Source organism: Grammomys surdaster, unplaced genomic scaffold, assembly GCF_004785775.1.
Source record: "Grammomys surdaster isolate TR1022 unplaced genomic scaffold, NIH_TR_1.0 174, whole genome shotgun sequence".
In the NCBI taxonomy this organism is placed as follows: domain Eukaryota; kingdom Metazoa; phylum Chordata; class Mammalia; order Rodentia; family Muridae; genus Grammomys; species Grammomys surdaster.
The window spans coordinates 6,649,441-6,672,019 of NW_021604622.1; the positions used below are offsets into that span (position 1 = coordinate 6,649,441).

Sequence of the window (22,579 nt, forward strand, 5' to 3'; positions counted from 1 at the left end):
TCTCTCTCTCTCTCTGTCATACACACACACACACACACACACACACACACAGAATGCTCTTCTATATAACTTATGGCTCATATTAAAACAATAAAGTCCATTGTTTGGGTAAGATTTAGATATACAAAGTCAAAACTATATTTATTTGGCATCAAGAACATCAGTAGCTTCCAGTCCTGACTTGAGATTATTCATCAGGTAGTTCTTACAAGGCATTGATATCTTGGCCCTCCCTATAAGAGATTCTGAGTTTAGTCAGAGATGTACCTTCTTTTAAAGTTCCACTAATGTTGATATAATAATAAGCTGTGATATAAATCCAGTCCTAAGGATTTTTACATCACAATGGGTAAGAGACCCACTAATGTTTAGTGATTAAAGAACACTATACACAATGGACGCTTGATTGTCCAGTTGTGTGTTAAGTGTTATAAAAGAAAACATTATTCAATTGTTAAAAAAATTATTAATATTTGTTAGAGCGAACACTCCTTTATCCAACGTTGTGGATATAGGGATCACTATAATAGAAATTTACTATAGAGGAGATACTGGCCTCCATACCAACTATAGCATGGACCAGTGGGAGTCTGTATCTGAGTATCAGGGTATAGGTCAATGGAAAGGTAAATGTTATATCAAAAAAGGGACTAAAGAAAATATGGGGCAAAGCTGACCTTGTAGTATCCTTTCTCAAGATACATCAGGGTGATCATAGGGGAGAAATGGAGTCCAAGGAACCCAAGCAGATATCAAGGCTAACCATTTACTTGAGTGGACAATCTTAACCTGACTTTGCAGAAGTCTCTGTTAAAAGTGGATGTCACAAGGCAGCGTACAGCATTTGGTCAAGCATTGTCTTGTCCTTATCTGTGCTATGGAGAAGGAAATGATGTATTTCATTTTCCACTTTCACATCACAGTGCATTGTTAAGGAAGCCAAGTCAGAAACCTAGAGACAGGAACTGAAGCAGAGACCATGGAGGAATGCTGTTGACTGGATTCCTTACCATGGCATGCTCATGCTGTTTTATTATACAACTCAGAACCACTCATCCAGAGGTTGGGGGGCATTGCTTTCTGGGCCCTCCCACATCAATCATTAATCAAGAAAATGTCCCCACACACTTGCTTGCTTACAGGCCAATGTGGTGAAGGTTCTGTTTTCTCAGGTGACTATAGTTTGTGTCAAGCTAACAAGATGTAACCAGCATGGGAAGATTAAGGGCCAGCGGTGGAGCTTGAACCTGGAAGACCTTGACACGAAAAATGAAAAATTGATAGGTCTCATTTCAAGCTGACAAGATATGTTAGTCTAGCTTGTGCTTCTGGAACAGAATACCATAGACCGGGTAATTTATAAAGACCAGAATTTTATTTCTTGTGATTTTTTTAGAAATTGGGACTCGAGACTTAAAGCACCAGCACTAGTGAGGTTCCTCTTGTTTCATCTTCACACAACACCTGAAGAGACCGAAAGCTGAAGTGTGTTCCCAGTCAGCAGAAGAGTAAGGAGACCAAGCCCACTCCCACAGGCAGCAGCTTATAGTAGCAGTAATCCATTCTAATGCCTCTGTCCTCATGGACTGAACAATTCCATTAGGCCCCACCTCCCAACACCATTGCATTGATGAGTTTCTAACTCATGAACTTTAAGTAACACTTTCTTTTATAAATAATGTATTTAATTTTAATTTTGCCTGCATTCATGTCTATATGAAGGTGTCAAGTCCCTTGGGACTGGAGTTACAGACAGTTGTGAGCCACCATGTGGGTGCTGGGAATTGAACCTGGATTCTCTGGAAGAGCAGCCAGTGCTCTTAACCACTGAGCCATCTTTCCAGCCCCCTGGGTGACACATTTTAATCCCAGGACTAGCACATGATCACCCCATGAGGACTATGGAAAACTTCAGAAAGGGAAAACAGGAAGGGCCATTATCACTTCATTAGAACACAACTGAAAGCCCTGTAGCAGGTAATTAGGTAAATTAGGCCTTCAGTCAGCTCAGATGAGGGCCTTTCCAGAATGACATTTTATATATTCAGCAGTCTGCCTGGCCTCCTTTGGAAATGTCAGAGGTGGGGCAAAGTAATTAGACTAATACAGTGGGCATTAATTTGCTTCCACATCACACTGTCAAATATTAGCTCTTTGATCATACAAGACAACCAGAATTAAACACCGAAGAATAAATCGGTGCCCTTAATTACTTGCTTACTGAAGAAAATAGTCCAATCGAGAAAGAGCTTTCTTCTACAAATTTTAACTTGAAATTAAAAGTAGGAGAACCAAAAAGAGTTCCGCCCACACAAACATAATACACAGCGAATGAAAAGACTAGAACAAGGCTTTCTCATCTTCACAGTTAGCAAAATTGAATACTGTCTCGAGGCCAAGGGGCCGTCTCCAGGTCAAGACTGGAGAGCTTCCCATCATGTGCTATGTCCCCGTGAAAAATAGAAATGCCCTACTTTACCGCTGCATGAGAGCTCATATGGAAGAACTGAGTGTCCACAACGCAACGATGAACCCAAACTACATTGGCACAAGAGACTAGCTCTGTTTTCTGAGCTAGAGCAGGTTTGCAGATTGATGGAAAAGGAAGAATGCAGGGGTTCCCGTAGGAATCCCTGCCATTTCCCAAAAGTTCTTCCATGCAGCCATTGGGCCCCACCCTGGAATGTTCAATTAATCACTCAGAAACAAAGAGCTTACCAACCAACTTGTCCTCAGACAAGAAAAATAAATATATTAATTCACCCAGCTGCTTAACTTCTCGGGAGCTTCTGTGTTGTGGGATTTTTTTTTTTTAGTTCCCTAGCTACACCCTGCTACTCTCTGCCCCGGCAAGCTGGCCGGCCATGCATGCACTAGTGGCAATGGATGGCCCGTTCTTAGCTCGTGGAGACTCTCTGACTCAGAGCTCCAAAATCTCTCCATCCACCTCACTAAGTTCCCACTGGCTACCATGTCAGCCCCATGCTTCAAAATCCCCACGGTCTTTTGTGGTGTGCCTCTGGCAAACCCATGCTTTGCCTCGGTATCTTTCTCTCTGGAATCCAGTTGAACCGCCACCTGAAAGAAAACACATAAACTTAGTGCAGAAACAATGGTAACTCAATCGAAACAACTAGAATCCTAATCTTGTCAGCCATATTAAATCTAAATCCTCCTGTGGTGAATCCTGGTGGATCTGCCATAGAAACCAGGAGACACTGGTAACTACATCTTGTCCTTTTGCTATCCCCATCCAAAAGCCTCTTCTCTTCCCCTCTCCAACCTGGAAGTCTACTCGCCAGTGATTGGCTCCTTTATTCATTAGTGTATGGTTCTGAAGAAATGAACCTGAGTAAGTAACTCACTCCTCTTCCACAGCCCCTCCCAGGAGAGCAAAATTAGCATCAAAATACAAGCAACACGGGGTTATCCACAACACTTCTGAGATGGAAGAAATTACCTTCTTTAAGTTGTTTTTCCTCCTTTATGAAATGAGTAACTTAAACTCTGAATAAGCAGGTTGCTGAAGATACAAAGGCAAAATAAAAGCAGTGAGCTAGGTTTGACATTGTCTATGTGAGTGAAAAAGGGGGCGTTTGTATCTGTCTCATAGTGGTATAGAAAAACATTAGGTTCAGAGTCAGGAGACAAGAGAATGCTGTCACTTCACACCTCCAGTCAAAGTACCAATGACTCACAAGTGATTGAGATCTGGTGGGTGGGGGGCCTCTTGGCGCCTCACTTTGCATGAATTGGTATTTCATTTAATCCATGGTACTGATAAAGTCATTATTACTACCCTCACCCAACAGATGAGAAAGGGAGGTTTAAACTCCTTTGAAGTTTCACAGAGAGAACCTTGGACCTCAATTTTCTTGACTTAGAAGCTTTTTTTTTTTTCATTAAAAGACATCATTCTTTTAAAGTAAAATTTAAATTCTCTGTGTATAAATGTTTTGCCTGACAGTATGTATATACAGCACTTATGTGCCTTGTGTCCTTGGGTGTCAGAATAGGGTTTTGGGTCCTCTGGAACTGAAATTACAGATAATAGTGAACTACCCTGTGGGAGCTGGGAATTGAACCCAGGTCCTCTGAAAGAACAACAAGTGCTCTAAACTACTAAGCCATCTTGTAAACCCCCTGAACCATGTTTTGTTTGTTTGTTTGTTTGTTTGTTTTTGTTTTAGCAACTACATGTACCAGGGGTCTCTGCTGGGCTTTGGGGTTTATTTGAACAAGTCACACTGGCTTTGTCGGCATAAAATATCTACAGAGCCTGCACCATCTCCAAGAGTCTCCCGTGTAATATACAGGCGCCTACTTTCTCCAGCAGTGACGGAATGGGTGTGCACATACTGTTGCTGATCTCACACTTCTGTGTCTGCCTACAGGTGGTGGGCAGGGGAGTGGGAAGCATGTTCAACGACATGTGGGCCCTATGGAGAAAAAAAGAGAACAGTGCTGTGCATCCAGACCATGGGCTCTGATGAACAGGCTCTCCCTGCTACAGACTGCCAGCACCTGCTGAAGCCCAAGGCCCTGGTTTCCTGCAACAGAGATATTCTGTGTCCATCAGACTGGACCGTAGGCAACTGGAGTGAGGTAAGCTCGTGGGTTGAAGAGACAGTGATAGCCCTGCTTCATCTCCCTCTTACTCAGTCTTCCAAAATGACCTAGCCTGAATACTATACAGCATCCATCATGTCTGGCTTGCTTCCTGCATTTCCTGTTTCTGGCCTTACAGGACCTCACCCTCCCTTGAAGAGTGAGCAGCCATTAACTAGGGTCCAAATGGCTCTCACAGATCTGGGCTCATGACAGCTAATCAATATATTGTTGGCCCATTGTTAAGCTGTTCTAGTAAACCAAAGCCAAACACGCACACTATAGCCTCCAGAGCTGGTCTGTAAAGCACTTGGAAAGTTTACTGCTGTAGTTAGCTAAGCCCAAAGGAGTGTTGCTCTGTCGGAAATAAAGAATGCAATTGATTCTGAAACCATTCAAATCATTTGAAGCACATTAAGAATGTGTTTGGGATATCTGTTAGTACTTCATACATTCAAATTAGCACTGCATTTTCCCCAAATTAACAAGATCTAAATCTCTGGGTACAGTTAGGAATCCGACAGTTTGACGGTTATGAAGAGAAAAATAAACAAAAACACATTTTAATGTTCTCTGTTACTGTGGAATCTGGTCTCTCAGGTCTTACTGTGTCTGTAAACAATAGTGACTGAAAAAAGCTAAACTCTTCTTTCCTCAAGACACCTACCATCTCCAAAGGCCTTGTTTCTACTTCTTTGTGTGCATTTCAGCTATGACCTAAGGAATGACCAGACAATAAATGACCTCTAGGAATGAACACATCTGAATTGTAAGGACAATACTGACTTTGTCATAACTTCGTTATGTTCTTTCATTTAAAAAAAATTTAACACACTTCTTTATTGTGTGTGTGTGTACACATGTGCTGTGACACACTTGTGGAGGTCAGAGGGTAATTGTGGACATCAACAGTTCCATTCTCCCATCATGTAGGTTCCAGGGATCAAAACCAGGTTTGGTAGCAAGTGCCTTTACCCTGAGATATCCCACTGACTTTCTTGAGAAGCTAGACACTTCCCATAACAACAGCTAGAAAAATTCAGAAGCTTTTCTGAGGTCACACCTTCAGGAAAGTGGGAAATATTTGGTTCAGGAGAACATTCTAGAAAATGATGAATAAGTAAGTAATGTACTCAGCTGAGAGAGTACATCTGTGTCTAACAACTGTTTTACTATGTATAAAGATTTCTTGTGTAGCTTATAAAGATGCTCTGAAAACATTATCTAAAGACAAAGTTTAAATTTTGCATCAATAAAATTATCTTCTCTGAAGATATTTCTTTGAAAGCAGAGTACTCATGTGAACCAAACAGCTTTGATAACCTTCCCAAGACAGTTTCTTTAACATATAATCATAGTTGAGATCATCTAACTTCTAGTTCTGAGCAGGATGTTTTGGTAGGCATATGGGCTAAAGCTAAGAAATGGAAATTGTGGTCCCTAGACTGTGAAAACATTCTATCAAATGGGAGATAAAAATGAAAAAGTTGGCTGGGGAATGGTGGCGAATGCCTTTAATCCCAGCACTTGGGAGGCAGAGGTAGGTGAATTTCTGAGTTCGAGGCCAGCCTGGTCTACAGAGTTCCAGGACAGCCAAAGCTACACAGAGAAACTTTGTCTCGAAAAAAACAAAAAAAGAAAAAAAATGAAAAAAAAAAGTTTGGGCAGCCAAGAGAAGATGGGCAGTGGAGAAAGATCATGAAGGAAGCATGCAGCAATGATGTATCTAGAAGTTAATGCAAGCATTATGAATTTGTATACATCTGCACACATCAATGCCAAGTGAGAATATCCTCCCCGCTATTCTTGGGAAGGAACAACCATAGCATGTATTTGGCCTGACCTGTTCACCACCAACCTAGAGTGCTATAAATTACAGTATTGTCAAAATAAAGCTGAATGAGGTATTGTGATGGATCCATTAAATTTGTTTACTGAAAAAAGGGGGGAGTTGGCTGCATCCAAAACACTTAATAATTCTTGTCATGTCAAATTTACTAATTGCCAGAATCCCAGGGCTTTCTCAAAAGACTATAACTACAGATTTGGCTGAGGAGACCTTCTTTCTGAGCTCTTGTGTACAGCACATAATAACCTGCCTTAGCTGGAAAGCAAGAGAACCTAAAAGTTGGCATAAGGTGACAAGTACTAGTGTCTGATGTTCCCAAACAGGCCATTGTATGGTTGATTGACAGCATATGTGGAATCCAGTTTCTAGCTTCCTCTTGAAGTGCTGAGGAGAAAAGTCAAGCTGGTACCTTCATTAGGAGATGAATTTAAGCAAAGTCCCTGTAGCTAAATCAGCATTAGTGTATAAATTGATGCTGATTTATCCAAATACATTGGATAAATCTTCTTTCCTCCTTCTGATGTCTTGATAACAACCCTCAGTGAACATTGCTGAAATATGACAAAAATGGATGTCTTTGACATTCTAATTATGCCAAGATACCTTTTGGCAGTTTTACGCCTATGTATTTTTTCATTGTTTATTAAAATTTTTACATATATTTTTTTTATTTAGCTTTCTTTTTTTGAAAATAGATCTTTTTCCCATAAAATACTCTAATTACAATTTCCCCTCCCTCAATCCCTCCATATCCTTCCCACCTCCCCTCCCATCCAATCCACACTCTTTCTCTCTCCTTAAAAGGCAGGCAGCTAAAAATATAATAAAATAAAACAAAAACAAAGCAGAATAGAATGAAACAAACAAATATATATATTTTAATATTATTATTCTTTCCTTTCCCCCAACTCCCAGATATACCCATCCACCCAACTTCTGTCTCTCTCTCTCTGTCTCTCTCTCTCTGTCTCTCTCTCTCTGTCTCTCTCTCTCTGTCTCTCTCTCTCTCTCTCTCTCTCTCTGGTGTGTGTGTGTGTATGTGTGTGTGTATGTGTGTGTGTGTGTGGTGTGTGTGTGTGTGGTGTTTGTGTATGTGTGTGTATGTGTGTGTGTGTGTGGTGTGTGTGTATGTGTGTGTGTATGTTATGTGTGTGTGTGGTGTATATGTGTGTGTATATGTGTGTGTGTGTGTACGTGTGTGTATGTGTGTGTGTGTGTGTGGTGTGTGTGTGTGTACCAAGCCCTCACCTGCTTAGCTCATATTAGCTCATATTTCAAAAACTTTTAATTTTTTTTAAACATTAATTCTTGCTAAGTGATCTAAGCTAGATTCTAACTTTTGATCTTCTTACACTGAACCACCCTCTTGAGCATCTGGGAATACATCACCACACCCATCTTATGTGAAGATTTAGCTCCAAGACATAGAGAATAGTTCATTTATAAGCTTGGCAGAAAGTTCTGTCATATTTTTCCATGGATGGATGGACAGGAAACCTCTGAAAGTACCATGTAATGAGTAAATGTGTCTGCCTTAATGCATCGTGGACAAGAAAGGAAACAAAATATTCCAAAGAACCGTCTATACTCATGTATCCTGCAGAAACTCACAGACAATTTAGGTAAACTGTCTCACTCCATGGGGCTTCAGTTTCACCAACTACAACCCAGTATCCTCTTTCTCCCATTAAAGAGACTTAGTAGGGTGGTAATTTGTTTTTCTGCTTTACCGTCCCTGGAAATCTCTAACTGTGTAATTTCTAGCTCCTATTAACTCTCAATCCTTTCCTTATCTCTATTTTCCTAAGGTTGAATAAAATAAGCCATTCAAGCATTTATCAGATTTCCTGAATAACAATGTGTGCCCGTAAATGATGACTTTGTTATCTGACAAGAAGGCAAAGGCTGACTGTCTGTGATACTCTAGTTTTCTCTCTTTGTCCATCAGAGATATCCAGAGTCCCAAAGGAATATTCTAAACTACCCCATTCTTTAGCTCAGGGCCACTTTAATTCATAAAGCACTATAGACGTACTTCATAGCACCTGACAGTTTTTCCAAACCCTATAGAAACACTTGAGACTTAAAAACAAATAAATGTGTTACTTTAAAAAACTCAAAGAAGGGGCTGGAGAGATGGCTCAGTGGTTAAGAGCACTGACTGCACTTGCAGAGGTCCTGAGTTCAAATCCCAGCAACCACATGGTGGCTCACAACCATCTGTAATGAGATCTGATGCCCTCTTCTGGTATGTCTGAAGACAGCTACAGTATATTCATAAATAATAAATAAATAAATCTTTAAAAAAAAACTCAAAGAAATATTGGAAGTCAGTCATATTTAATTTCATATTAGTAGCAAAATATCCCCATTTCCCAGGGGAAGAGACTGTGACATAGAGATGCTTAGAGACCTGGTCCATTCACACAGCTACCCAGTGATGGAGGCTTTGGATGCAGGCAGTTAAAATTCTACTTTGAACACTGTCATAAATCTCAAGTGTCTGTGAAATATAACAATATGGTGGTTCCTAGAATTCATCAGAAACATATTCTGTTTGGAAACAGTTTGATAGTCATCTTTTCTCACTTGGTTGGAATTCACAATATCCATAATGATTGCTGAGATATGGGTCTCTCAAAACAAAATGACTTAGTCTCACCAAATAATTGCAAAAATCAAAAGAAAAAAAATGTTTCAGTTGGTTTCTACAGCAACATACCATCTCTCACTTGAGACTACAAGTGCACTGGAGTGCATCTGAGGAGATATTAAAGTAAGCCATCCAAAAGCAGATGTGCTTAGGGTCTAGGAATATCCATAATCTGCCCTTCCTCTGCCTAACCAAAACACACAAACAAATAGCAATCAACCAAGTTTCTTTAAGTCTATTAAAGGACATCTGTTTGTAAAGGTGTTCTAGTGTCACAGCAGCCAGATACCTAACAGGGATATGGTGGTTTGAAGGAGGATGACCCTCATAGGCTCATGTTTGAACACTTGGTCCTCAATTGTTAGAACTGTTTGGGAAGGATTAGGAGGTGTGGCCTTGATGGAGGAGGTATATCACTGAAGATAGGCTTTAAGTTCTCAAAAGCCCACACCACTACCCCTCCCTGCCTTGTGCCCATAGATCAGGATGTAAACGCTCAACTACAGCCCCAGCACCATGCTGGTCTCCTGGTCTCCCTGCTACCATGCTCACTACCATGTTGACCACAGACTCAAACCCTCTTGAACTGTGAGCCCCAGTAAATGTTTTCTTTTATAAGTTGACTTGGTCATAGTGTCTTATCACAACAATATAAAAGTAACTGAGAAAAATGGATTAAAGTAGGAAAGATTGTATTAGCTCAGGGCTATAGTTTTGGGAACATTTCCTGTTGGCTCCATTGGTTTTATGCCCACAGCAAGGATCAACATCATGGAAGAAGTACATAGTGGGAGAAAGGTGTTCACTTTATGACGTTTATGAAACAGTGATAGGAAGAGGCTAAGGAAAAATACACAATTCAAATCCTGGGCCTGGGATCTGTTTTCTACAACTGGGACCTTCAACTCAATACCACTTTCCAATGATGCCATCCTACCATAAACCATCAGGGTATTTATCCATTGGATAGGATAAAGTATCTGCAGTCTAACCGTTACTTTGCAGTGGATGGATTCACTTGGCTGGGTTCAGGCCTTTGAGATAGGATACTTCTGGAGAACCACTTCAAATCCAAGCAGTAACAAATACAGAGTATCTAAACAGACCAGATATTAGTCGACAGAAATGAGTTCTCAATAGCTCTTCAAAAAGAAGGCATAAGAACAAACGCCAGAGTCAAGAACGTGTCTGTAAATTCCTGCAGGTGCTCCTGCAAACTGAAGGAAAAACATAGAGGAACAAGGGACATTTCCGAGCCTTAACTCTAGTATTCTCAGTTAGGGTCTCCTGTGAGTTGATGCTCTGATTTGTGTTACTTCTTTGGAATGAAGCTTCTTCAAGTGCTAAGACCCCAGTTCTTTCCAAATATGACAGCCAGTTTTCTTCTGGTTTCTGGGGAATATTCCCGGGCACTCCTATTTGCAAGAACTATTCAGAGTGCTAGTTTCCAGCTACACTAACTCTTTATTGTGTCTGCTTGTTTTTACTCATCTAAGATATGGGATTACTTTGTTAGAGTTTCCATAATGAAAGCTCAAAAACTAGCTGTCCAGAAAATAGGAAATCTCTTGTGTTAGAGCGTAGAAGGCAGAGATCCTAGATCAACTTTTAAAGAGGCTAACTTTCTAAAGTTCTGTAAGGGAGCAGGATCTCCTGCCTCTTTTTCTCTCCATATGGTAGTTTCCTAGAAATCTTTGGGGTCCCTTGATTTATAAGTACTACCACTACAATCTCATGGTATTCTTCTTACAAAATGTTTGTCTGTCTAAAAAGTTCCCTTTTTATAAGAATACAGGGTTAGCATCTACTCAAAATGCCTCATTTTAAGTTGATTTCCATCTAAAAAGAACTGTCTCTAAGTTGGATCACAGTCTGAGGTAGAAGTCATTTGGTCTCTGATGTTTCTACCTTTGGAGAGGAGAGGAGATACATTTTCACTGATAACAGGCAATGTTTTAGTCCTTGTCAGTCATAATTTTTGGTATAAACCCCACTCATTCACTTATAAATTCTTGAAACATACAGAAATGTTTTAGGTACAAAATATTGGCCATTTCTCACAAAGCCCCTTTAGTCTCAAACCTCTGATAAGTTCCTGCTGTGTTTTTGAACGACCTCACTCGGTGCTGTATCTCTGTGCCAACAGTGAGTTCCTCTATGAACCTCAGGTAGGTGGAGTTGGACAACTTAGCAGCAGGCCTCTTTCTCAGCAGGTTTTCCCCAGAGGTTTTAATCCAGGAGTGGTAGATACTCAGGGCAAGACGACTCTCAGAGAACACACAAATAGGATGAATAGCAAGCTGCTTGCCTGGTACAGAGTTCAAAATTATAAGGTCAGGGCATATGGTAATCATAGCTGAAGCTGGTTGTGAGAATTCCAAAAGCACCAATTGAGATGGGCTTTAAGTATGTGTCTCGGAGCTGCATTTATCTCATCTAAAAGGCTTGACAGCTCCTGAGGAGATAAACACAGTTGAAGGAGCTCCAGGCTGAATACAAAGAGAACTGCTTATTCTGTTGACAACAAGAAAAGGCAACTTCCTGTTTGGGCTTAGTCTAGTTGTTAGATAGCATGGTCCAGTTGGGTACAACATGGCCTGTACTAAGGATGGCTAAGAAATGGTCACTGCATGTCACTTGGCAGAGTGGGAGTCTCCTGGGAAAGGAGAGTACATATGGCGATGCCAAGAACATTTGTGTCCATCCCAATCTGTGGTTTCCATGACTGACATTTTGAGCTGCCCTTGGGAATGAGAAGGATGAGTGGTGGTCATCTGATTTCAAGCATAGCCAAACATCCAGAATCTAATTAATATGAAATTTCTAGCTTTTAAAACATTTGCCACTGTTCTAGTTTTTATAAATGTATCTTGATGTTTTAATATGTAGTAGACCAAAGAATCCACCTTTGTAGATCAGTACTATTTGAGAAAAATCTTCTGTTTTTAAGTACCAAAACCTAATGCATTTCAACCCAAGAAGCGCTTGATGGCTATTACTTGTCTTTGCTTTTTCTCGTGTATGTTTACCAAATTCAGAGTTAATAAGATTGTTGAGTTCTTGAAATTTGTAAGATAAAGGGTCATGTGTGCTGAGCTAGAGAGATGGCTCAGTGATTCATAGTGCTCCCATTCTTCTAGAGGACACAAGTTTGGTTCCTAGCACCCAAGTTGGCCAGTTTATAACAGCCTGTTAAGCCAGCTCCAGAAGATCTCACTTTCTTGTTTAGTGTCTGTAGGTACCATTCACACATAGACATACACACAGAAATGCAGATACATAGACAGACACACATAGCGATGAACAACAAACAAATAAAACAAATCTCCAAACGGAAAAAAAATATATATCTTGTCTCCTTTGATTATCCCAAGATATCTGAGAATAAAATCCTACAGCAGTAAACCACTAGAGTAGACTACATTAATCTTTAGATAGTTTTCTAGACGTGTGCCTGGGTCTAGTTTACCTACAACTCCTCTGAGAAGATAGTTTTATGTACCATAATCCAAAAGGACAGTAGAAATTGGGGAACCATGCCCATGCCCCTTGTCATTGTTATCATCAATATTATCAAAGGCATCGACATTATTATAGGAATAACCATGGCTTCTGAAGACCAGTTGCCTCATTTGTGTTATGCAGATGCCCATATCATAAATATTGACTGACATGTGCATGTGTGCATGCATGTGTGCTTGTGTGTGGCCTTTTGTTTTGTATGTGTATTGTTCACTGGCCTTACATAGTTCTCACGTTAGCCTTGAAAATTCATTATTAATTTCTCCTAATTTCCAGAAAAGTAAGTTAAGATTTAATCAGAGGAATATATATACGTATTTGAAGAACTTAAGCCATTTCTCACAAGCCAGCCTATAAGAAAATGTGTTTAGGCACACATTGAGAATTTTTTTGCATTTATAAATTTTACAGTGTAAATATTTGAAAATCCAAGGCGTTCAGACTAAAATGTAATGAGAGATAACTAAATTGAATGGGCTCTGAAGAGTCTTCATACTCAAAAGTGCCTCCTACTTGCTTGTTTTGGGCTTCCAGTGAATTGCAGAAGGAGCCACAGAAGCACTAGAAGACAATATTTTCTATCTGATGGCCTCATCTTTGTTGGGAAGATAGTGTGTGTTTCCTGGGAGTAGAGCATAGTTCCCACCGAGGATTAGCCCTGTAACTAGTGGGCAGTCCTGGGACCAGGCAGTTGAGTGCTTAACTGACAGCATCATGAACCTGAGTCTATACTTGGCGCTGCCTTGGTCTAGAATCTCCTGCGTTCATCGGTGTTTCTTGTTTTCAAAGGAGCTGATTTCACAGAGCAATTATGTGTGCCTGAATGATTGTGCTTGATTGGAACAAAATAAAGGAGGAGATTTTACACCAATAGGACTGGAGGAAGCAAGGAAGCTAAGCTAAAAAAAAAATGCTTAGGCTTGTAGGTACCAATTTCCCCATTTCTATTTTCCCCCACAAAATAAAACAATCCCTTAGAAAAATATATATAGTGATCAAATATTGTAAAAATTATCCTCTTGTGTAATTATGAATAAGAAACAGGTCTCACCTGAAGGTTACTCTTCTAAAACCACAAGCACTGCCAACTCACTAAGCAAAGTCCACACATATCTGTGTTACGTTGGCTTTGGTGAAGAAGAAAGTGTGGTAAACAAACTCGACTTTTTCCAAAAGCTGATTCACAGCCTTTCAAGTGAATCCTAGGGCCTTCCGCTCCTCTCTTGTTGGGGTGGGGGTGGAATAATCACTCCTGCCTTGTAAATCTTGAAGAGATATTGCAAATATCACACAGAATAATAGCTAGGAGGCCCTGTGAAATCCACAGGATATTATGCAGGCATACCCTGAAGAAGCCTGCTTTGATGTCAACAAGATAGAGAGTATAAATCAACATAAAATTGATGGCAAAGGAAGCTGAGTACTCCATGTTCCAGTCCCAGCCACTTGTTGGTTGAATTAACGTATCATTAGGAAAAAAAAAAACTGGAGCAAGTTTGGCAAAAGCATGGACTTTTCAAAATAATTTTTCTGTGTTATATAAGCAGCTATGTATGATTAGCCGGCATAGAGGAGGATGAAACAGGATTTACACTAAACTGAGAGGATGGAGTGCTCTGTCAGGATTCCCCCACCCCTGCAAAAGCGAATCTAGATGCCTGTGCTTCAGCAAACCTTCCAGAATGTAAAGGGAGTTAGAATGAAAGACATAAGACTTTCCCACTGTGCATATTACTGTCCTACTGATGGAAGAACCCAATTCTTTGAGAAAGTGTATTTTCCACCTTTGATTAACTTTCATCTTTCAAATTCAGGAAAAAAACCCTTAGATCTTAAGAATATTTAGGTATGGTGAGTATCTAGCTTTTAACAGATTCCTACCTGTCATAGCTATATAACTGACACCTGGAAGAAAACAACACGAATTCTAATAATTATTTTCGAAATAGAACAAGTTTACACACAGCTAGTTTACTACAATTCTGAGAATCTGGGAACATTTTTGTATTAATTCAATAGCATCATAGCCCTAAGAAAGAGATAACAGTCTTCACTAAAGAGTGACAGAGGAGTAATTTAACTCGTTGCACTTCTTGTAGACGGTGGTGTCCAGTTATCAAGACCCAAAAAGCCTTTAGTTTGACTGTATTGTGGGGTTTGTTCAGATTGGTTCTGGGCCCTGGCTGGTCTCCAGGAGATGATGGGAAACTAAAAGCATAGAAACAAAATGCTGCTAGAACTTCACAGTTCAATCACCACTGGGCCTGACCAGGAGAAGAAACACATCTTTTCCCACTAAGCTAATAGCTGTCTCTCTTTTTCAGTGCTCTGTTTCCTGTGGTGGTGGAGTGCGGATTCGCAGTGTCACGTGTGCCAAGAACCTTAATGAACCATGTGACAAGACACGGAAACCCAACAGTCGAGCTCTGTGTGGCCTCCAGCAATGCCCATCCAGCCGTAGAGTTCTGAAACCCAATAAAGATCCAGTTCCCAGTGGGAAAAATCAAACGACATCAGACCATGACTCCTTTAAGCCCATCCCAGCACCTACACCCAAGCCCACACCACTGTCCACACCCACAGTGCCCGAGTCCGTGAGCACAAGTACTCCGGCAATCAACACCCTTGGCTCCTCCATAGCATCTGAAGAAGATCCAGATGGGATAGGATGGCAGAATAATTCAACCCAAGCTGAAGACGACTCCCACTTCCTTACTTCTACTGGAAGCACCTCCCAGGCCCCCCTGACTTCCTGGTCTTTGAGTATCCAGCCCGATGATGAAAATGTTTCCAGTTCAGCTATAGGTCCTACTGCAGACAGTGACTTGGGAGCAACCACAAGTGATTTTGGCTTATCGTCTACCAATGCTGTGACTTGGCAGGTAACTCCATTTTATAGCACTGTGACCACAGATCCAGAAATGGAGATACATAGTGGTTCAGGGGAAGACAGTGACCAGACTTTGAACAAGGACGAAAGCAACTCTGTGATATGGAACAAGATCAGAGTACCTGAACATGATGCTCCCATGGAGATGAATGCAGAAATACCACTTGGACCTCCACCAACATCTTATGTGAGGGAAGAGTCCTCATGGCCTCCTGTCAGTACAATGATGGAAGGCTTATTACCTGCCTGGTCCTTCAAAAATGAGACATCTAGGGATGAGGGGATGATCACTGAAAAATCAAGCAATATTTCACTCCCTCTTGGAGGAGAGCCCCAGCCAGCACCCTCAGAGAATTTAGGAAACCATGACCAATTAGCATTGCCAAATGATACAAGTCCAACCCAAGGCTCTGGGCCTGTCCTGACTCAGGAAGATGCCTCCAGTCTGATTGCTGAGGGATTTTTGCTAAATGCTTCTGATTACAAGCATCTTATGAAGGACCACAGCCCTGCATACTGGATTGTTGGAAACTGGAGTAAAGTAAGAGATTCTGTTTTCTGTTTCCCATCTTAGACCTGATTTCTTATGGAAAATGTCTAGGAATGGTATATTGTGCAAATTCCAAATGAACTTGCATTAAAATGTCTAATTGGGCATGGAGGTACACATCTGTAATCTTAGCTCTTGGTAAGCTGGGTCAGGTGGGTTGTGAATTGAATGCCAGCATGAATGCAGAACAGATTTGGAAGCCAGCCTGGTTACATAATAAGATTTTGTTGAAATAAAAGAGAAAGAAAGAAGGGGAATGTAAAGAAAGGAGAAGGAGTGATGGAGAGAAAAGGGAAGTAGACAGAGAGAGGAGAGGGAGGGAAGGAAAGATAGATGATAGGTGATAGACAGACAGACAGACAGACAGACAGACAGAGATAGATAGATCAATAATGACGATTGATAGATGATAGATAGACAGGTAGATAATAGATTGTAGATAGATGATAGCTGAAGATTGATGACACACTAGAGGTGAGCCTGAAAGAAGTTAAGTCACTAGAGTCACACATACCAACTGAAGGAGGAGGGATTTGAACTTGGGTGAATAGCTGAGAACCCACAATCCTTTCATTTGCAAATCAGAACACATTACCATCCTCTGTGCCCTTGGTTTTATTTGATGTTCCTTTGCTCATATTACATATTAAAGCAAAGTCAGTTATGTGAAGATCCTAAGTTGACAGATGAAAACATCATCAATTCCACAAGAACATATTTTATAACAACACAGAGGGTACCTCCTGGTTACTTTTGAGTTCACAAAAAATAAATAGTGCCTATGATATCACCACCATTGATTTAGTATAGACATTTTAAAGTAAAGTTGACATTCTCTGGGTTTCTTAGAATGATTTCTTTATAGTACTCTCAAAATGTATTTATCTTTCTAAATTTATTCCATATCACAAAGGAACAAAAAGAGAGCTTGCTGTCTTTGTGTGTGTCAAAGCAATTCAATGGGTTTGGCCTTTGATGCCTCTGAGATGTCTAGGGATAGCTAGCATGTTTTTGTGTGTATGGGTCTGGGGTTCTTGAGGAAGGCAATAACTAGAGATAGAACTTAGCAGCCATGATCAGTGGGTGGTAGGTATAGCCTTGCAATTGAGTAAGGTTACCCAAAAGCTACCTGCACACTGCAAAGACCTGTGGCCCAAGAGTGGAAACCTAGAAAACACCCAGTTTTAAAGAGATGGTTAAAAAGATACCCCATGGGGAAGTCTGCAAGGAATAATCTAATAGGTAAGACTTATATAAAGAGAGATAGCGCCATTTGTAGTTAGGAGTGAGTCAGCTTTTGCACTTGATCATTGACAGGTCTCTGATGACATTAGGGAGAACAGACTTAGTACTTAGCTGGAAGCTGCAATAGGAAGAAAGCGCCCTTTAGGAGACTATCTCAGTAATTGGGGGGAAGCTCTACACTAGGACTATTAATAAGCACAGACAGCTCTTCTCAGATCAAAAGTTAATATAGAAGTTGAAAGGCCCTGGTGAATGTGAATTCAAAACCATCTTGGGCTGCATAGCAAGATCCAGATCATCCTGGGATGTATAATGACTTCCTGGGAATAAGAACTACTAAAACAAGTATTGGTTTGGGAATGACCCATCCTCTTATCTTTTTATCCATGCCTAAATCCCAGGACACGTGTGTCCTTTTTGGATTTAAGTGTGTTGCAGTTATCTTGTTCTGATAATGTTCAATAGATTCTATTCAGTTGGTAAATTTTTATTAATTCAATAAACTAAAATTTAAGTTACTATATCCAAGAAAATGAAAACATAATAAAATACACATGAACTATAATGACTTTTGATCCCAGGAGTTTAAACATTTTGAGTATAATAAATCAAGACATAATTCACTTAGACTCAAATGTTATCATTCAACTTTGACAAAACTAATTGTCTTATTCAATTTATCATAATCCACCAAAAAGTTTGGCAACAATGTTATAGTCACCAAAGCTACTGTCACCTAAGAAGTTTGACTCCAGAAAAGGAACTAGATCATTTAAGCCATTTAGAGCAACAAGAATATAATGAAAATTAGAGCTATCTACTTGGCAAGGGTCCCCTACATGGCAGGGTTTAGTAACTACTCCTTTTATGTATTTTTTAGAAAAGAAATGTGTCATATATGGATTTATCAGAGAAAGTCAGAATTCAAAATGGAAGCCTTGGGTTTTTGAGCATCTCGGGACCCCTGATGCTTGTGTCTGCCTGTTTCTGAGGCTGTGTTCTCAGTAAACAGATCACTCATCTCTCAATTACAATGTCTCTGAAACCTAAGAAGCGCCACTGATGCTAATCTGCCTCCACCTCACTAGAACAAGCTCTAGTAGTGTTTGAAGTCAGACGACGTCATCAATTCAGACATCTTCTTTTTGTTTCCTGCTAGTTGAAGGCTGAGCAGTTCCTAGGCTGATGGTAGGAAGGATTTGGAATGACTACATTTAATATATGAGAGAACAAAAATAATAGAAATACCTACAGTATTCGGGAAAATCTTTTGTTAAGGAAGGAGTCCCAAGCCCAAAGTACCAATAGTATCTCAGTAGTTAGAAATAAAGGACCCTTGGTGCATACTTTTGTCCAATACACCTGGCTTCGCCTCACTGCTGGTCGGTACATCTCTATTCTTTCCCTTTTCCGACACTCTCCACACATCACTACAAGAGATGTCAGAGGCTTGTTCTAACTGCATCAATGTACTGCTTACATACATCTACCTTTTCAATACGTACAGATCGGATGAAGTGCACTCTATCAATAATATAAGGCGGTAATCAAAAAAGTAAACCGTCTAAGGAAACATCAAATTGGAGTAGTATTTTTTCATATACTGACTTTCTAGTCTTGCTGCTATTCTGCATCCAATTTGCACTTCAGAACTCCAAAGTGCCCAGTCTCCTTTATCCTCTATGTCCTTGTCCAGTGCTCTCCTCCATGCTGCTTCTACCTGGGCTTCCCTACCCTGTCTACTCTGCCCTCATACCCTGCATGTCCTTTGGGGTCATTTTCAGCTTCTTCTTCTGTAAAGCTTTTCTGATATCTAACCCAGAAATCATTTTTTAAACTTTCCCAGGGCTTGATCTGAAGTATCTCTTAGGATATGCTCTCAGCTTCTCTTCTGAATTAAAAGATTGCCCAAGGCCCTCACTGTACATCACACTTCTACTAATTAAGGTTTCAGGATTAATAATTGATATAAAGCCTAGGTTGGCCCTATAAAAAAGCATGCAGTTTGAAAATGCACTCGCTGGACTTGGACCCGAGTAACTGTTTCCTGACACTCCCTCGGTTTCTTCCTCTGTAAGGAGGTGATAGTTGTCTGATTCCTAAGATTGGTATGAAGTGAAAGAAATATCTATGGGCTTCAGAAGAACAGCAGACACATAGCAAGAAGCAGGGGGGGTTCAATTTGTGTTCACAAAACAGAAAATGTGAGTGTCATGTCCTGTGCATTGTTATGGCCCTTATCTTGACAGAATCCCTCATTTCATCTCATTGAATTCTTCTTTCAGTAAGATCCCCTGGGCCAGCCCATTAAATGTAGACTTCTGTAGTCAAGTACAATGCAGGTGAGAGCAAAATTTTCACATCTTTTCAGAGCTATTTTTCAGACGCTGCTTGCCTGACCCTCCGTAATGCCCCAGTTCTAGCATCCCACACCTGCTCCTTGACCTGATGGGTCAGTTGCTGCCAAGGGCCGAGGACAGAATGAAGTTACCCCTCCTCTTCCTCAAAGGCCTCTTGTTTCCTCCCATCTCCTACTTGAATTTGAATGTAATTAAATTTTTTAAAACTGTAATCTACAGAATGCGATTTTTGTTTTGCTTTTCCTATTTTCAGTGGATTTCCTCTTGTCAGATTTACTTTTGGACCATTGCAAGATGCCTATATAGAAACTGTCAAAGAAAATTAAACCAATTCTGGTGAGAATAAAGCTTCAAGCTCTGGAAATAATATATGCGATTTGCCACATAAATATGGCAAAGAGAACTATGGCTATCTCTTGAGATTTATTGGAATCATTGCTAGCCTGGTAATGTGGTCTCATTAGCAACTTTCCTAGGCTTTCCTAAATGTTATATTTTCCTTCTATGTCACAGTATTAAGTTACCAGCACAGCATACTGTCTGTGTGTACTTGTGCAAGGCAGTATGCATGAGTGAGCTTCCATCCTGACTGCAACTCAACATGAGGGATACTACAGTTGCCACCAGTTTTGCAAGCTTAGGGGAGTCCATAATTGCACAAGCTCACACTGTTAGCAAATAACAGAACTGTGATTATTCACTGCATAGTTGTACCCTCAACCAGGAGGTTCTATCCGCTTCAGCCTGTTCTCAGGTCCCTGCTGGGGGTCAGCTGAAAGCTGGCCTGGGGTGGCTTCATCTGAGTCATCTGATTCTGTTTCATGTTGGCTCTTGTCCTCTAATGTGTGGCCCAGATGAAAGCAGAGTCCAGAGCAAAAGCAGAATGCAAAACCTGGTAACTAGCATAGCTTTAGCCACCATGCCCCATTAGACAAAAGACGACACAAGAACAGTGTCGATTTAATTCCACCTCTGATGAGAGGGTGAGGGTGAATGCTGGAGAACATTAGTGAGCTTAATCCACGATGTGCTCAGTGCATGTTAGCTGTCATGGGCTCTACTAAACAGATGTATAATTACGTTCAAAGAGAAACCAGAAAGACTCAGATCAAGTCCTAAATGACTGTAAGGATGAGAAGAAATTGCGTCTATAAATGAAAATTGATATTAGACATTGGGTACTTTTTAGTCTTCCCATTTTGGGATTCTACAATTTACCTAAGATATAAATGTGACTATACATATATGTATACTTATACATATGTATATAAACACACATACACACATATGTATATATATATGTATACATATACACATATGTATACATATGTATATAAACACACATACACACACATATATGTGTATGTATATATATATATACATATATATACATATATATACATATACTTATTTTTATTATACTAAAATTTACACCAGATGAAGCACCAAGTTATATAAAGGGCAAATGTGTAGCCAAGAAAACATAAGGCAGCTCTTGGTTTATATAATTTATCAAAAGACACTTTCTTTTAAATATGTTCACATCTGTCTTTTATGTATTCAGAAATGACCGTTTCCTAAGGGTGAGCAGGAAAAGAGAATACAAGGGGTGGGAGAGATAAAAATGGGACAAACTATGTACTCTTCAAGGTGAGTGCAAGCTAAACTTGTGATAATGAAGGAAACACCTTGAGAAAAATTAACTCTGCCTATGGAAAAGGCCACTACCACATTCTCTGCTGCTGGATCAAGGAGTGAAGGGTAGCCTTTTGTATGTTTTCCCCTACTCCACCTGTGGTCTGAGAGCCAACATTGTCGCACCATCTGCACTTTGTAAAAATGTAGAGTCTCGTATCTGCCTTTAGCTGGTTCCTGGAAGTTACCTAGAGACACTAGAGTTTGAGACACACTACAGAATATATGATGTGGGCTCTGGAGGAAGAAAACCCCATCTTCCTCCATGGGCAAGCCAGCATTAAGCTCCAGTGTTCTGTCTAGTAACTAGTACAACAAGGTTGCCATGGAAAGAAAGTGGGTAAAAGTCATTGCCACATTAGACATGAGCTGCAAGGCAGATGCACACATCTGGCATCCTTTCTGAACTGGAGTGGTATACGGTGTGCCTGTGGCCCAGTTATTTGTGTCAGTATATATTATCAAGGAAAAGCATATTTTCATTTATTTGCTTTAGTATACGGCTGGGTGATCTCTAACTGCAGATATTAAAGCCATTCACTTTAAACGATTCATCCAGACATTGAAATGTTGTGTTTATTTATATCTGAGACAACCTTAGCATCTGGAACAGGAAACCTTTGGCTCCAAGCCCCCGGAGATAGGTGGTCCTGAGAAAAGCTTTGCCTGTCTTCTCTTCCTTCCTTCCTGCTGCAGTGCTCCACCACCTGTGGGCTGGGGGCCTACTGGAGGACAGTAGAATGTAGCACCGGGATGAATGCTGACTGCGCCACCATTCAGAGGCCAGACCCTGCTAAGAAGTGCCACCTCCGCCCCTGTGCTGGCTGGCGAGTGGGAAACTGGAGCAAGGTAATCTTTGATGCTGTGTATTCACGGAAAGGAGTGGGCCCTATGTGAACACTTGCCAAAAATGTCTACTCTCCTCCTGTCTCTCTCCCTGCCTCCCTTCTGTATGTCTCTTTAAAAAAAGCAAGGGCCATTGGCTTATTCTAAGTTATGGAAGACCTAGAAGTCAGACATGTTATTAATATGCAAACTTTTACCTGTGTGTCATCACTGTCTTGAGATAAGCTCGAGAAAACAGTTTCAAAATGAGTTGCTCTGTCTAGCCTGCAGTTCAATATTTCTCAGTTATTTCAATTTTGCATTGCATGAAAATTATAATTGTATAATGAATAATTATACATTGTCACATATATAATTAAGT

The 22,579-nt window shown here is 40.4% G+C and overlaps 1 protein-coding gene across 2 annotated transcripts in view; it reads left to right on the forward strand.

The window, feature by feature from the left end:
• Positions 1-22,579, forward strand: part of Adamts12 (ADAM metallopeptidase with thrombospondin type 1 motif 12) — a 263,298-nt gene that overhangs the window by 210,318 nt on the left and 30,401 nt on the right. For both annotated transcript variants that reach the window (XM_028767605.1, XM_028767606.1), the window contains 3 exons: positions 4,395-4,605; positions 14,957-16,063; positions 22,069-22,221. In XM_028767605.1, the coding sequence (XP_028623438.1) occupies positions 4,395-4,605; positions 14,957-16,063; positions 22,069-22,221 (1,471 nt within the window). The remainder of the gene's footprint in view (positions 1-4,394; positions 4,606-14,956; positions 16,064-22,068; positions 22,222-22,579) is intronic.